Source organism: Drosophila tropicalis, unplaced genomic scaffold (assembly GCF_018151085.1).
Source record: "Drosophila tropicalis isolate 14030-0801.00 unplaced genomic scaffold, ASM1815108v1 contig_1187, whole genome shotgun sequence".
Classification (NCBI taxonomy): Eukaryota; Metazoa; Arthropoda; class Insecta; order Diptera; family Drosophilidae; genus Drosophila; species Drosophila tropicalis.
This window is the reverse complement of record NW_027172559.1, coordinates 2,832,607-2,849,260: the sequence shown is the minus strand read 5'-3', so window position 1 is coordinate 2,849,260 and position 16,654 is coordinate 2,832,607. Positions and strand designations below refer to the sequence as shown.

Genomic DNA, 16,654 nt, shown 5'->3' with positions numbered 1-16,654 from the left:
ACGGGTTCCTTTTTTTTTTTTTTTTTTTTTTTTTTTTTTTCTTTGTTTATCTTTTGAAACAACCAACAATTATAAAGGTCCAAAATCCAAAAAAAGAAACCTTGAAACGAATAGTCGATGAAATTCAAGCGAGCCTGATAAAAAATGGAAAGTAAAAGTGAAAAACAAAAACAAAAATTTATATAGAAATAAATGTAATTTAATCGGTTTTCTTCAAAGTAACTTAGGAAATAACTAAACATTTGTCTTAAATTATACAACTTATACAATAACATATGTTCATTAGCGTGTGTTTTTAATTTTTTAATTTTTCGGTTTCTCTCATCTGTTGCATCTCTTATTTTGAAAAATGTGTTTCACTTGCTGTTTGTTGTTGTTTTATATATATATAATCATTTTTTGTTTTTCTTTATCGATCGCTCTTTAAATCATTAATTTCTTGTATCTTCTTCGTATCGTTAATTGTGTTATATAATTTACAATTTGTTTTACTCTTTAGTTTAGGTTTTAAAACATACAACTAAATACTCGCTAAACACTAATTAAACTGTATTTACATTTTCAAATGTGTGTGTTTTTTTTTTTTTTTTGTTTTCTTTTGTTTTTTCTCTTCATCTTCTATTGTTTTGCTTTTGTTTATTATTTTTTTCTTTTCTGTTTTTTAGAGCTAAATAATTTAATTATTTTACAATTTTTATATTTTATTTTGTTTGTCGTCACATAATTTACAAGTGTTTGTGTGTGTGTGTGTATATATATATATATGTATGTGTGTTTGTAGTTTGAGTGAATGGGATAAGAGGGTAGAAGGGAGATTGATGAAAACGTTTAAGTTTTAAAAATATTTCAAATTTCAACATATTTTTTCGGCTTCATGCCGATCTGCCATTTAGGGCATTTTACAAAGTTTCATTATTGTTTATCATATAGTTTATATATGTTTGTAGTTTAGTTTTGGTGGCAGTGAATGTTTTTGTTGTTCAAACGAAAGGAGAAATAAAAGAATTAGCACAAGAAAAATACTCAAAAAGTGGAATTAGCTCCAAATTTTTGGGGAATTTTTCTTTTTTAACAAAAAAAATGGAAATTATCAATGCGAAAGGTTTTTGTTGTTGTCTAATCCATAAAATATTTGGCTTAACATATTTTGTTTATAATTAAATACGTAATATATGTAATGTAATGTATACGTGTTGTATGTATGTATGTAATTGTAATTGTAGGAAAAGCCTCTGGGCGCATTTTATCTTTAAACCTAATTGTGCTTGAAACAGCGCTAAATGGTTTAAATTGAATAGAAATAGAAGTTTTCAAGGTGTTCTTTGGGTCTATGCTAGGCAATCGTTTAAAGTTTACATCTCATAGAGCCAGAGAACAATAAAAGAAATATTTAAAAATAAACAAACAAACAAAAAGAGAAAATAGTTTAAAAAGTTTCAATGGAAAACTTTGTAAAATGTAGTGCAGATGCGAAAGTCGTCGCCATGAAAGTCTTGAAATTAACTTATTTAACAAAATAAAACTTAAACGTGTCAATGGGAAGGGCACAGGGGGGAGGGGGTGACATAGATGGAGGGTATAGGTAGGTATTCTCATATAAATGTATGGATAGTAGTATGCATAGTACAGTAAACAGTTATGTTTTTAAGCTTTTTCTTTAACATCGTTTTCTTACGTGTTGTTGTTTTTTTTTTATGTTTTCTTTCATTTTCATGTTTTTTGTATTCACATTCTTCTTTTAAATTAAGCAAAAAATAAAACTTTTTCTTTCTTGAGATCAAACTTAACGATACTTTGCAAGCTTTTTTCCAAGGGATTTTTTTTCTTCTCATTCTCATTTGTTTTTTTTCTTCTGTTGTAGTTGAGGTTAAACAAAAATAAAACAATTCATTTCGACAAATCATAAAAATTAATCAGAGTTTAAGTTTTTTCAAAAAACAATTAAATTGGATACAGTAGAATTTCTTGTTTGATACTCTTATTTTCTTGTTTTCTGACTGCAGCTTTATGTATGATGCAGATTTGGGGGGAAAAGGATCCATTGGATCAGTTAATTTGCCAGTTGCTGTGTAGTAGTTGTAGTTCTTTTTGTTGCTTTTGCAGTTAATCGCTATTTTAAAATTACTTAAAACACTAGAAGAGCGTAACTTGTTTATCAGGTTTTTGTCTGGGAATTGTTTTGCTTGTTTGTGTGTTGTTTATAGCCGGGATTTTGTTTCGAGCCGTGTTTTTTTTTTTTTCGTTTAGACCGTGGCAATGACAATCAACAGATGGGCCAGCTCAGCCACACGATTCTTGAGATCTGGCGCAGCACGCTCTAGATTCTCATTGGCAAAATCGCAGGCTGGGAATATGTGTACCACATAGGCAGCCTGTTCACTTCCCGGTATGGGTATATTGACAATGCCAGCTGCCATTTTCTGTTGCAGATATGTGATAAATCCGGTTTGTAGATTTCTCGAATGTTGCAGAACATCAGCATGATCTCGTCCGCAGGGTAAGGCGAGCAACATACAGTGCTCCTTGTCAACCTGGAAATGATTGCGAAAATTCGAGAATTAGCCAAACTGAGCATTTGAGAATAGAATCAAATTATGCGCATAACATACCTGCATCTTCTTGGCCACTCCCTCAAGCTGAGTTTGTTCCAAACGCATACGTTGTGCTATCCTTAAGAGCGGTGCTGGACTCTCGGCCAAACTGGGCAACGAGGCACGAGCCACATTGGGATTTCCATGCACGAAATGCATTTGTACAGCAGCCTGATCGGTTTTTAAGGCTAATAGACCTTGCCACATTACGGGATAACGTTGCAATAGAGTGACCAATGAATCACCCGGTGGTGGTGGTATGGGGCCTGGTTGACTATTGACCAACTGTTGTTGTTGTTCCATTTGACCATGCAAGCCGGGTGGTAAATGCTCTTGTTGCTGTTGTTGTTGTTGTTGTTTGACTGCAAAACAAATGAGATTAGTCATGGCTTTTAAAGGATTTGAATTTAAGTACTTACCAACAGCAGCTGCCATGGAAAGACGTTCGTTTTCTCGTTCACGTTCACGTTCCATTATCTGCTTGGCTGGATGCATGTGGGTGGGTGGAGCACCACCAGTTTGTACGGCAGACGAGCCGCCACTCAAATACGGGCTGCCACCCTGTTGAGTTGGTGGTGGCACAACCACGCTAATCGAAGCAGCAGGGCGATGAGCTGGTGGTGGTTCCAACTGTATGCTACCGCTTTCATAGAAGCCAGCCGCCCGAGTCGCCATATCACTGTAATGGGCATGCGGAATCCGTGCATTGTGAACATAAACCTGAGCCATTTGCGGTGAATCTGTATGAAGATATAAAAGAGTTAAGTTTAAAGATTCCCTTAGAGTCCATTTTAGTCAACTTACCCGCTGCTGTGCGATCCTGTGGACTCTGTAGACTATGTGGCACTGCTATAGTGCGTGGTGGTCCACTTCCAGGTCGTCTTAGCTCCAATGGTGGACTACTGCTAATCATTTTGTCGTCGTATTCGTTGCCAGCGCCGCGCATTAAATGATGCTGATAGAGCATAAACTCCCTGGAGGCAGTACGATATGTGGGATCGTTCTATATGGAAAACAAAAAGAAATGAGGAATTAACTTCTTGTATCTCAATTGATTCTGTGTTTATAGTAGTAGAATTGTTAAGTTTGGTCTATTTTGGGATTGGGTTTACGCTACTTTAGGGTTCCGCAAGTAAAACTTGTGCATTACCGGTGTTATGGGCGATGCCTGTTGCTGATGAGCCGGCGGCGGACTCTGTGTTCGCCGTCCACTAACATAGGCGCCCAGATCATGCTGCATCCACAGTAAGCAAGAGGGTTAATATCAGAAAATTTGTTAGTTTTGTTAAAAGAGACGAAAGAAGTACCAACCAAAAATAAAGAATGCTCAAAAAAAAAAAAAAAAAAAAACTTGTCCCTTAGGATAAAGTTTTATATTACTCACCAAGCTAGTGCCATCAAATGGTGTAGGAACTCCAGCCATGCCAGGTGGCAGCACCAAAGGCGATACTCTTGGCTGTCCTTGTGGACTAATATTGGGAATTGCTGTGCGCAGTACTGTAAAGAATATTGAACTCGAATTAAGCTTCTTGAGAGGATTAATTCTGTCTAACTTACCTGCTGCCGAATTGACAACCTGCTGTTGCTGCTGTGCTGACTTCAACACAGCCACCGCCGATACGGGTGGTGGACTACCCACATTGCCGGGCAATATTTGTCCAGCCTGTAGACTGTGCACCACCTGTGGATTGGGTTTATTCGGCGGCGGTGATGGGGTCAATTGATGTTGTTGCGGTTGCAGATGAACTGGCGGTGCTTTTGATTGCAATAGCAATCCCGGATGGGATTGTAACATTAGTGCGTGAGGTGGCAATTGCACCTGCTGTACAGTTGACTGGGGCTTTTGTTGGTTAGGTGGTGGTGGCCCAGGCTTATAGAGTTGCTGCTGCTGCTGTGCTGAGCCACTGCTGCTGCTGGTGGGTGGCATCGCCGAAGGTACATAGCCAAAATTGGGTTTACCCAATTGCAGATGCTGCTGCTGCACATTATTTGCCGATGATGTGGGTGGAGGTTGAGCAACTACAGAAGCCTTGGAGCTAACCACATGAAGGATTTGTGGCGGTGCTGCCGATGTTGCCTGTTTGATTACAAGTGTCTGCTGTTGTTGTTGTTGGGGTTGTTGTTGCTGCTGCTGTTGCACCCTTGGCGAATGCGGCGAATGTACGCTTGGTGGTGGTATATTAACCAAGAGATGTTGCTGCTGCTGCTGTTGTTGTTGTTGCTGCTGCTGTTGCAAGTGGCGCGCTATGATTTGCGGTTGCAACAATTGCTGATTGCCAGCAGCATCTGTGATTAACATATGACCAGCATGTCCAACCTGTTGTTGCTGCTGCTGTTGCTTAGTTGGTGTCAATTGCTGTTGCAGACTCTTCTCTCTATTTAGTACATGAGCCTTAAGAGGCTGAGGCGGTCGCACATTAGTATGTTGAGCATGTTGCAAAACTGTGGGTAGTGGATTTTGTTGCAACACAATGGGTTGCTTGGGAGGCACCACCAATTGCTGCTGTTGCTGCTGCTGTAATGATGGCTGCTGCTGTTGTTGAAAACCCAATGACGTAGCATTACTTCCGTTGCCCTTGACCAGGACACTTACTGGCTTATTCATCAGAGCCGTTGCAGCCTCAACCTGTACAGGTTTGCTTAAAGCTGTTATCGGAGCAGCCGGTGATGGTGTTATCACCGTAGCACTAATCTGTATAGACGGCTGCTGTTGCTGTGCATGTTGCTGCTGTCCATGTTGCTGTTGTCCATGTTGTTGTTGTTGCTGCTGCTGCAGATGATGATGATGATGCACTGGATTATTAGTTGGCGTCGGCTGTGGTGCTAGTGGCTCACTGGAGGCACTACTATTTGCCGGAGCAGCAGCTGTTGCTGCTGGCAAATTACCCTCCTTGCCCTGGGGCATGCCAGCGGTTATAACACCAGTCACAGGATCCACCAAAGCCTTGCTAACAGCATCTGCTGCTCCGCCAGTGATTTTCTGTGTTGCGGGAGCAGCAGTTTGATGCATCGGTAATCCACCGCTCGGTATAGATGATGAGTTATTGATTGTCTGATACGATTCAATTTCAGCGGCGGCAATTGCCTTCTTTTTAGGATGCTGTGGTATAGTTGGCTTGGGTGGTGCTGCCATTACTGGAGCAACAACCGGAGTTGGTGGTGGCGGTGCTGGTGCCGGTGCCGGAGCCGGAGCTTGTTCCACAATAGACGGCTCCTTAGGAGTAGTAGTAGTAGTAGTAGTAGCCGTGGTGTCCAATTGTGGCATATGCGGTTGCACATTGACAGAAACTGACACTGGCACTGGAATTGGCTCAGGTGGTGCTAGTTGTTGAACAGGTTCCTCGATCACATTAGTCACAGGCTGTTGCGGAGCTTGCTGCTGTGGTGGCTCACAAATTGTTGTCTTTCTTTCCTTGGAGCGACGCAAACGACCCACAGCATTCGGTGGTGCGTTAAGTCCTATATCCGGTTTGGTCTTGGCCTGTGCATTGCGTCCCGAACGCCTTGGTGGCGTTTGAGCTCCCTTGGGCAACTGTTGTTGCTGTTGCTGCTGGAGAGCGGCAGCTGTCATTTGTGTATTGGTATTTCTTACCACATCCTCAATTATATCATCGACAGTGCTGCGATCTTCCTTCTCCTGGAGCCGACGCGATTTACGTGTATTACCCAACTCTGTGGACTCACTGCTATTGGTATCCACTTGCTGTTCGACTACAGTAACAGGAGATGGAGCTGCTGATGGAGGTTCGGTTTCACCACTGTTATTCTTTATAGCCGGCTGCACTTTATTGATGGTGAGAATCAGACGTGGTCTCTGGTCATCGCTTGTTACAGCAGAAGAAGTGGCTGTTGGAGTTGCTGAAGATGCCTTGCCTCCTCCCTTGGGCTCTTCACCAGAATCGTCACGGAATTCATAGACATCTTGATTGGACTGCGCTTGGGCTAGTGCTTGATTTCTGGCCTTCTTCTCGGCAGCTGTAAGCACTGGAGTCGAAGAAGACATCGCCGCAGCTGGAACAGGTGTTGATGTTGCCGCTGCTGTAGGTGTGACAATATCTGGCATTGTCTTTTGTTGCTGTTGTGCCAATTGCTGCTGTTGCAATTGTTGTTGCTGCAGCAGAAGATTCCTTGGCGGACGACCCTTGCGTCCACGAGTCACTGGAGCTGTTGCAGGTTTCCTTAGACGTGTCTGAACTCCATTATCGCCAGATGCTACGACCACAACGGGTTCTGGCGCAGGTGTTGGTGTCGTCAAGGGAATGCCTCCTTGTTTCTTTGCCCCACGTGGTTGACGGCCACGTTTGCTGGTACCACCACCTCTACCACTACCAGGTGGTCTACCCACGGTGGGCGTGGCAGGTTTCGGTGGCAATTGTCGGGTTTCTGTTTCATCCTCGGTATCCAAATCATTGGAGCTGTTGATGGCCCCAGTGGCTCCACTTGCATCTGGCTCTGCTGCTACAGGTGGTGCAGCAGTTGGTGATGCCACTTCTACAGCTGGAGAATTAGTCACCACAGGTTGAGATCCTGATTGCACGTCCAGAGACCGCTTATCTCCTATTTGCTCCTTGTTCGGTTGTGTTTGAATTTGTACTTGTGGTGGTGCTGGTGCCGGTGGTGCTTCTCGTGGATCTAGTTTCTTAATCACACTATCGATATTCACCTCTTTGGCTGACCAATAATCACTATCAACTTCCTTCGAATCCTGTTCAATAAGCTCATCCTGCTTTGTCTGCGATATCTTTGTAAGATTCTCTTCGGTGAGTAGCAGGGATCCAGCTGAAGCTGGAGTTGATGTTTTGGGTGAGACAATGGTCGAGGAATTGCCTCCGCTTGTTGTTGGTGTTGGTGTTCGGATCACTGAGACACTTTCTGATGTCTTTAATATGGCACCGGGCGAGGCAACAATTGTTGCAGGTTGTTGTACAACTGGTGTTAACGACTCCAAATGGGTTTCCTTGGCTTGATTGTTGCTTGCAATTGCTGTTGGAGCAAATGTGGATGTTGGAGGTGGCACAATATGTTGCTGGACAATCAATTTTGGGGCACTCTGTATGACATTGAGTGTCGCTGGATGCGACTGTTGTTGTTGTTGTGCCGATTGTGGCTGCTGTTGTTGCTGTTGTTGTTGTGGCTGCACATGATGAGGCTGCTGTTGTTGTTGTTGTTGATGCATTTGTTGCTGATGTGAATGCATTTGTTGTTGTTGCTGATGCATTTGTTGTTGCTGCTGCTGTTGTTGTTGTTGCAGCTGTGGCGCATTTCGCATCAGTATGGTTGCAGGTGGCTGTCCTTGTGGACTGTGTTGCTGCTGAAGTGGATTCGGTTTGCCTTGTGGACTGAGTGAAATTAATTGTTGTTGTGGCTGCTGTTGTTGTTGCTGTTGATGCTGTGGCTGTTGTAGATTTACCATGCCACGCGGCGCACCACTCGGAGGATGTGATACAAACATTGATTGGGGAGGTCCCAAATGGGTTGCAGACTGTTGTTGATGCTGTTGTTGTTGTGGTGCCTGCTGCTGTTGTGTTGGATGCAATTGTTGCTGCAATTTTTGTATATGCAACTGCTGTTGAGCCTGATGGTGTTGCTGCTGCTGCTGCTGTTGCTGCAAAGCCTGTTGTTGTTGTTGCACTTGATGCTGTTGCATGTGTTGCTGTTGCATGTGCTGATGCTGTTGCATATGCTGATGTTGTTGCTGCTGTCGCTGCATCATTTGCTGATGCTGCATTAATTGCTGCACATGTTGCATCTGCTGATGTGCCGTCATTTTATTTATCATTTGTGGCGAATGTTGCTGCTGCTGCTGCTGTGGTTGTTGTGACACTGTCTTGTGTGGCGGTAAGCTACCCAATGGCGGCGAACTAGCCACTTGTGATTGTGTTGCTTGCTGCGGCTGCACTGTAACCACTTTGCTGATAATTGTTGGATGATGTGGCACCGGCAATGGAGGCATCTTTTGCAATGGCATGGCCATTAACTGAGGCGATGCCGATGACTGCAATTCAATGACAGACTTGGGCGACTGTTGCTGCTGTTGTTGTCGTGGCTGATAACTGTTTGGCTTGCTGGTTGTTGGCGAGGATGTAGGCACCGCAGAGTTGGCCACAACACGAGTTGTTGGACTGGCTAGTGGGCTCATATTATTATTACTGCCTGGTGGTGATGTCAATAAAGATTGCTGTTGCACCTGCACCGGGTGAGTGGTGGTGGCACGTACTCCGGCAGCTGGACTTAGCTGACCAGAACGATTGATCGCCGCTGATGGTGGCGGACCACGTGCTCCAGGCGATAGCAATGGACTGTGCGGGGATGGTGCTCTTATGCCAACCATATAGGCACCACCTGGTGATGGCTGGTGGTGTGGCGAGAGTACCATCTGTGGTACAACAAACTGGGCCGTTTGCTCTGGTATCGAAATTGTGGGTGGTTGCATAAAGAGCGATTGTGTGCGCTGCTGTTGTCCTGGAGGGTGATGCTGTGTGGGTGGCATTGCCATCTGCTGTTTCGGCGTCGACGCCTGCGGCATCAATGGTTTCTGTTGACTTGGCGTTGGGCTGCCAAATGATGTTGATGCGGTTGAGCTATTGCCAGAGCAATTGCTCATAACATTGGACAGATCCAGATTGATGATAGGCGTAGAAATTGAGATGGGCGCTGCCGCTGGCAACGTTTGAATCGGCGTTGGCGTTGGTATGGGTAACACAGTTTGCACAGGTTGAACCAAAGGTTGTTGCGATTTACTAATAGTTGGCGGCTCAATTTTGGCTGGGGAACTGACCACTGAAATCGACATTGGTTGGATTGGTTTCTGCTGTTGCTGTTGCTCCAGCACGGGCAATTTGGTGATCACCGATGGCTGTGGTTTGTCCACAATTGCCAATGTGGGAGCTGCAGAGGTAGCAGGTTTTGTGGCTGCCAGTGACAAGGATGATGATGACGACGATGTTACTGACTTTTCAGGTGATGAGTTGCTGTGCACTGTTTCATCAATCTTTAGGCTTGGACCACTGCTGTCGGCTTCATCGGGATTCTCTTCGGTATCGGTATCGATTTGAAGATCTCGCTCCGATTGCGGTGTATCCGCCTTAATGTCCATCATATCTTCTTGCCTTAGACTCTGTACTGCCTTATTAATCTCCTCGGAATCGAGAACATTAGAAACGGCAGCACCTGCGTTGGCGGCCACAACAACTGGTTCTGTTGGTTCCGGCTCCGGTTCAATAGCTGTGGGTTCCGGTTCGGGCTCTGGCTCGGGTTCAACTTCCGGTTCTGGGTCTTCTTCCATAATGGGTGCCGGTTCAACGGCTGCTTCAATTGCCTTGGCAGCCAATGCAGCCTCTTCATCCGGCTCGGCCACAACTAATGAGGCCGGAGTTTCCATTTCACTCACAGAAGCCATTTCATCGATGCCATCCAAAGAGTAATCCGGTGTTGAACTACTGCCAAAACTCTCGCCCAATAAAGCGGAAACGGCGCTCTCTGTCTCCTCCTGTGAGATGGTAACACGAGATTTGGTTTCCTCAATTTTATCCATCGACTTAATGGTGCCAGGAGGTGAGGCAACTGGTATCTTGGGCTCGTCACCGATGGAATCTAGCACGGAGTTGGTATCGAATTCAGCTGAAATCGATTGCACAGCCGTATTGCAGATTAAACGATCATCCATGCGATCATCGAAGCCGGGTATAAAGATCTCCTTCTTCTTTGTGGCCAATGCTACAGCGCCAGCTGATGTCGGTGAAATAGTGTGATCTGTGATCGATGCCGCCGCTTGAACAGCTGCTGCTGCCGCATTGGTCGACGAAGTTGGTGTAGTCGCTAGGGCAGACGATTTGGTACCATCATTAGCCAGGCCACTGGAGCTCACTGGCGTCTCAGCGGATTGGGTGGATAGCATTGATGTGCTATTATTGGCTATCGTTGGAGTCTTCGGTATGGGACTAATCAGACGTTGTTTCTCTCGGGCTGGTGGCGTGAGTGTTGTCGTATCGGTTGTGCCGCGTCTCACTGGAGTGCTTGGCTTCAACTTTGTTGTCGATAGCGGCAAATCTTCATCATCATCACCGATTAGGCATGGCAAACTTGGTGAAGGTTTGCATAATGGTGGTGAAGTTCCTCCATCTGTCGAACGCTTTGCATCCATTTGTTCTTCATTATGCTTGGCGGCAGCTTGAACATTAACCGTAAGCTTGCCAGGAGTTGCAGGTGGTGCTTCTGTGGTTACAGCAGATAAAGTGGATGCAGTTGCAGCCGGTGGTTGATTACCTGTCGGCACTGTCACGGGCACTGTATTAGTTGGCAGTGATTCTCTACGCTGCTGTTGCTTCTCTTCTTTGGAACGTTTCTTCTTCTTTTTCTTATCCTTACTTTTGTGTGGTTCCTGCTGCTGCTGTTCTGGTTGCTGGTGTTTTGCATTGGGTTTGCTAAGCTCAACTGAATTATTATCCTCATTATCGGAGAAACGGAACACATCTGTCATATCGGATCGATATGTTGTGGCTGTTGAGGGTGTTGCCTCTTCGGACATTAATTTGCTATCAAAGTCATCCATAAGTTGGGCCTCGAGAGCACGTCCAGCCTCATCCATGTCCACACTATTGTCATCTTCAATTTTGCCAGATGTTGCCGATGAGGAGGATTGCTGTTGTTGTTGTTGCTGCTGATGTTGTTGCTGCTGCTGCTGTTGTTGTTGTTGAGCGGCTGCAGCTGCTGCTGCTTGTTGCTCTCTCTGACTTTTCTCACGACGTTTCTTTTCACGCTTCTCCTTGCGATGTCGTTCGCGCTCAGCATGAGAGGATGACGAAGAGCTTGTTGTTCCAGTTGCTGTTGGACGACTTCGCTCTGTTTGCGACTGCTGTTCCTCTGGCATGGAGGGCACAGCATTATCCTGCTGCTGCGATGTCTTGGATGTAATTGCAACTGGTGGTTCCTGTTTGTAGGTCTGCAAAGCAGCCGACGCAATGGGACCAGTTGTTGAGACACCGCCCGAGGAAATGGCCAATTCCTTGTTGCCAGCATCTGTATTCTCATCGGTAAATTGTGATTCTTCCTCCTCCGAAATGAAACCAAATATGTATTCCATTTTATCGTCAGCACCACGTTTTGACTGATCTCGATTGGATGAACCGGTTGTTGCATTTGTCGGCACAGGCGGTGCTGATGTAGGAACCGGAACCGCTGAGGGCGACGATGCAGCTGCTGCAGAGCCGGTGGCATTAAAGAGACGTGAAGAGTCCAAGCTTTTGGATTTCTTTGATTTCTTGAGACGATGTCTCTCTTCTTTGGACAATTTCTCGCTGCTGATATCATTCGAGGTTGTTGATGTTGCTGTTGTGCTGATAGTGGCATTAGTAGCACCACTGGGAACACCACTAACGGCATTGCTGTTGCTGCCAATGGCATTTGAAGTGGTAGTACAATTCGTTTCGCCGCCAGCCAAATTTCTCAATTTCTCACGTTTCTTCTCTTTGCGTTCCTTGTGCTTGCGCCGCTCACTGGCAGAAGCATCCAGATTGGTCGGTGCCATTGATGGAGCATTCTCTGTTTTCACTTCCTCAAAGCTATCAAACTTATTTGGCTTACAATCCACCACGGCAGGAACATCAAAGATCGATGTAGTTGTCGATGCATTACCGACTACTAATGGTGGCAGTGATGATGATCCTCCTACAGATTCGGTTGTCGATGAGGATTTCAAACGTTTCTTACTCTTCTTATGCTTCTTGCGTGTAGCAGCATCCGGTGAGTAATCCTTTGCCGCTTTAGCCGCTTCTTGTGTAAAACCATAGCCAGTTGGAGGAGTATTATAGAAATCGCTATATTCCTTTTTAATTTCCGTTTTCAATTTACGCTCATCCACCGATGAGTTGGAATCATGACGAGATTTGTTGACAAACTTTTGCTCATTGTCCGAGAGTTGCTCTTGCTTGATCTCAGCTGGAGCAGTTGGCGTAGCATTGTCAGCAGTTCGAATAGCATTACTTATTGGATTAGTTGTCGCCGTTGTTGGTGTGGAAGTGGCGGCTGTCGCTGTTGAATTTGTCGCTGCAGCATCAGTTGCAAATGTCGACGGATGTGGAGGCTGCTCTTGTTTTACCACTGAAGCCATATCTATAGCTGGCTGAGATTGCGATTCCGAATCGGATGCTATGCGAGTTGAATAGGAATTACGTTTACCAGCATGATGATGTTTCATAACATTACGACGACGTATCTCATCCTCAGAACTATCATCACCATCGCATAAGCGTCGCAATTTTTGCTGCATTTGTAGCCTATGATTCGCAGTGGCTTCATCATGGTCATTATCGATATCTGCATCCTCCACATCAGAATCAGAGAACATACGACTAAGATGATGATGATGATGATGACGAGATGTCATGCAATCGTCATCGTCATCGTCACTGCTCGATAGACGATGATTACGACCTGGGAAACTACTAGTTCCACTGCCACCACTATTCCTATGATGACGATCTTCGAATTCGGTATCTGAATCACCGTCATAGCTGGTGGAACGTTTCTTCTTGGCTCGTGATTGCTTCAACTGTGAGAATTTAGCCTTGATCTTCTTCTCCTCGGCCTGTCGTTGCATATTCTTGCAGCTGCGAGCCTTCACCTTGTCGTACATGGAGACATTGGGACAATCATCAGGTATATCGAATATGGAATGCTTCTTGGAGGCATCATCGGTGTCATCAGAGTCGGCGGAGCTCAACATAATGCGACTGCGCGAGCATTTTGATGACGAATGATGCCCTTCGTCTGAGCCACGTGGTGACTTGCGTTCCATACTCCGACGATGATGGTGATGATGATGATGACTATGCATCTTGCCACTCGTTGCTGAGCTAAGTTCTCCAGCGGACCCACTGCCAGCGGCGGAAGTTCTTCGATGGGATTGTAGTTGCTGATGCAGCGGCTCCTCGTCGGTATTGGTAGACTCGGCAATTGAATGACGCTTCTTCTCCCGATGATGATGATGGTCTCGTTTGCTCTTATGACGAGATGATGAACTACTGCCATGATGATGACTCGATCCCGCATGATCGCGACCCTCTCGCTCTCGTTTCGACTGAGGCGGTTGTTGCTGTTGCTGATGTTCTTCTTCGCTGGTGTTCAAATGTTGCTGTTGCTTCGTCGACGAGGATGTGTCCATTATTTCCAGAGAATTGGTTATCTCTAATGATGAACCGACAGCATTACTTTTACTACTGTGATGCTTCTCTCGTCGATGATGCCGCGATGAGGAGGATGAGCTATGTGATTTTGAGTTTGAATTGCTACTAGTTTTCTCTTCCTTGGAGCTGCTGCTAGTGGTGGTTTTATGCTGCTCTTTGGAATCGCGGCGATCATTATTAAGCCTTTGGTTAGTATTCTGGCTGTTTGCATTCTGTGGCTGTTGGTGATGATGCTGCTGATGGTTTTCCATGCGTATACGTTTAACATAATCTTCATGATTTTGTTGCGTTTGCTGACTACCATTTCCTCCGGCTCCTCCGCCAGCGCTGTGATTACTATCCTGTGAGCTTAGGCGACGCTTATGTAGGCGAGGTACAGGTGAGTTTCTAGAGGATTTACGCGAACGCTCCTTCGCATTGGTTGCATTGGCCGAGACAATCTGCCCTCCATCGGCGGCTAAAACTTGAGCAGCATGAGGTGTGGCGGCAGTCACATCGGTACCAACAGCATTCTCCTTGTTGTGTTGTCGTTCGGAATCGCTGCTGGGCTGGGTTGTAACAACATTGTGGGCATAGAACGAAGTTGCCTCTGATGTGGCATCGGATTTATTTTTGTGATAGGTGGACAATTCACGCATGCGTGCCAGTCGTGATTCCTGGGCAGATGTTTGCTCCTTTTCACTTTGTTCCTTTTCGCGTTGTTGCTCTTTTTCGCGTTGTTCTTTGTCACGTTGTTGTTCAAGCTCCTGTTGTTGTTGTTGCTCTTTCTCACGCTGTTCTCTCTCGCGCTTTTCTTTCTCACGCTGTTCTCTTTCTTCACGTTCTTTTTGTTCGCGTTCACGTTCGCGTTGTTGTTGTTGCTCTCTTTCCTTATCCTCTTTGGCTTTACGCAATTCTTCGCGTTCCTTTTCCTCTTGGACTTTACGTTCTTTATCCTCACGCTCTTGCTGCTTGCGGAGTTCTCTTTCCCGTTTTTCTCTCTCTTGTCGCTCTTTGAGTTGGCTGCTTTGAGCGGTCTTTTCCTTTTCCCGCTGCTGCTCCTGGCGATGCGATTCCTTTTCCGATTTCTCTGGCGGGTCATCAGATTCTGTGGGCGAATCATCTTCAACTTTTGTCGTTGCAGATTTGGTGGAGTTTTTGCTACGTTTGTCGGAAGAGGACGAGGATGAACTCTTGTCAGATTTACGACTCTTCTTGCTACTCTCACTATCCGAACGATTGTTATGCTTTGTATGGGATTTTTCAGCATTATTCTTTTTGGTATTATTGGGGCAGGAAGAGGAGGAGAAGGAGGAGGATGAGTTTGAGGTTGACGTCTTGCTCTCCTCCGTTGTTATTGAGTTTTGTTGTGGCTTTTGTACATGTTGTTGTTGTGTGGCTGAGGAACTGTTACCGTTGGACGATATAGAAGTTAAAGTTGAGCTAGTGGCGGCTACGGCGGTGACAGAGGATGTACCCAAATTGGTGCTACCCGGCACAGAGGCGGATTTTTGCAGCGTAGTACGAACAGCTGGAGGTGGTGGCTGTTGCTGGCTAATATTTGCATCCGGCACACTCAGGCTCTTAGTCAAAGCTGTCAACGTGGTCGTAGTCGTTGTTGCTGTTGGATTCACCATCTTAGCTTTGGTCACCAACTCAGGTGGTGGCGGTGGTGCCGGTTGTATTGCTGGCGGCGGAGCAGCTGTATTTGGCAATGGCGGGTGACTGGGAAATGGATACTGTAGACCTTTCGTGGGTGGACCACCTGAAGGAGATGCAGAACCTGGATTTGGTTTTGTCAACTGCTGAACACCACTACCACTGCCACCACCACCAGTACCACCCACCGAAGGTGATGGTGATGGACTGTTATAGGGTGACATGGAAGCCTGCGCCGGTGAGTTCATTGGCGACAAGCTACTTAATCTCTGAAGTAGTCCAGATGTTTTACTACTGCTGCAGGTGCTATTTGAGGAGGTGACAGTTGAATTGGACAATCCCATTCCCGTTAGAGATGACAAACTGCAACTGCCTATAGTGGTTGAAGTCTTAGTGGCTGCCAGATTGGGCAATGCTGGTGAAGTATTCCCACTGCCCAGACCACCGCCGGATGCTCCTCCTCCGCCGCCTGCACCACCTAGACGAGATGCAATGCATGATCCCAGTAGCGAGGATGACGAGGAGAGGGCACTAAATTCCGTTGTCGTTGGCTCATACCATTGATTCTTCTTCAAGCGTTGGAAATCATAGTCGAATACAGAATTTTTGGCCAGTACCGATTTGACTATATCCGATGGCTGGAGTTCGTTAATATTGGGAAATTTATGACGCGATGTGCTGGTCGAACTGGAATCAGTGCCTGTGGAGCTGTTGCTATTACCACCAGAGTTTGCCTGATGGGAACTGCTCAAACTCGTGTGCATTGACAATTGCCAGGATGGTGTGGCACTCGATTGGGCATGACTCGAAGTGGAGGCAGACGACGAGGAATTGACATTTGTCTGATTGCTACTGCCGCCTGACCAACGTTCATAGTTCTCTTCAAAGTTGCGCAATCTTTCATCGAGTGATGGACTCCCGCCTGCCTGACCACCAGGCACATCAGAATCACTGGAATTCGAACTTAAGGAACGTGGCCGTGCCGGACTAGCCATCAAGCCAGAAGATGAACTACTACTACTTGTTGAGGTTTGCGTCTGTGGCGTTAGCTGCGATTGCTGCTGTTGCGATTGATGTGACTGCTGCTGCTGCTGGTGTTGGTGGTGATGATGGTGATGCTGGTGATGATGATGCGAAGATCGCCAATAACGTGACGAGGGACTGGGCAGGAAAGTTGAGCTGCTGCTGGAACCACCAACCGATGATACCGCTGACGCGGATGCCGCTGAGGCCGATGACATT

General features: G+C 45.8%; 1 protein-coding gene across 1 annotated transcript in view; it reads right to left on the bottom strand.

Moving 5' to 3' along the window:
• Positions 1–177: 177 nt before the first annotated feature.
• Positions 178–16,654, bottom strand: part of spen (split ends) — a 73,523-nt gene continuing 57,046 nt past the window's right edge. The window contains exons 7-13 of the mRNA XM_068291156.1: positions 4,149–16,622; positions 3,976–4,088; positions 3,742–3,825; positions 3,396–3,594; positions 3,011–3,331; positions 2,610–2,953; positions 178–2,531 (exon numbers count right to left, since the gene is read on the bottom strand). Coding sequence (XP_068147257.1) covers positions 2,244–2,531; positions 2,610–2,953; positions 3,011–3,331; positions 3,396–3,594; positions 3,742–3,825; positions 3,976–4,088; positions 4,149–16,622 — 13,823 coding nt within the window. The 3' untranslated portion in view covers positions 178–2,243. The remainder of the gene's footprint in view (positions 2,532–2,609; positions 2,954–3,010; positions 3,332–3,395; positions 3,595–3,741; positions 3,826–3,975; positions 4,089–4,148; positions 16,623–16,654) is intronic.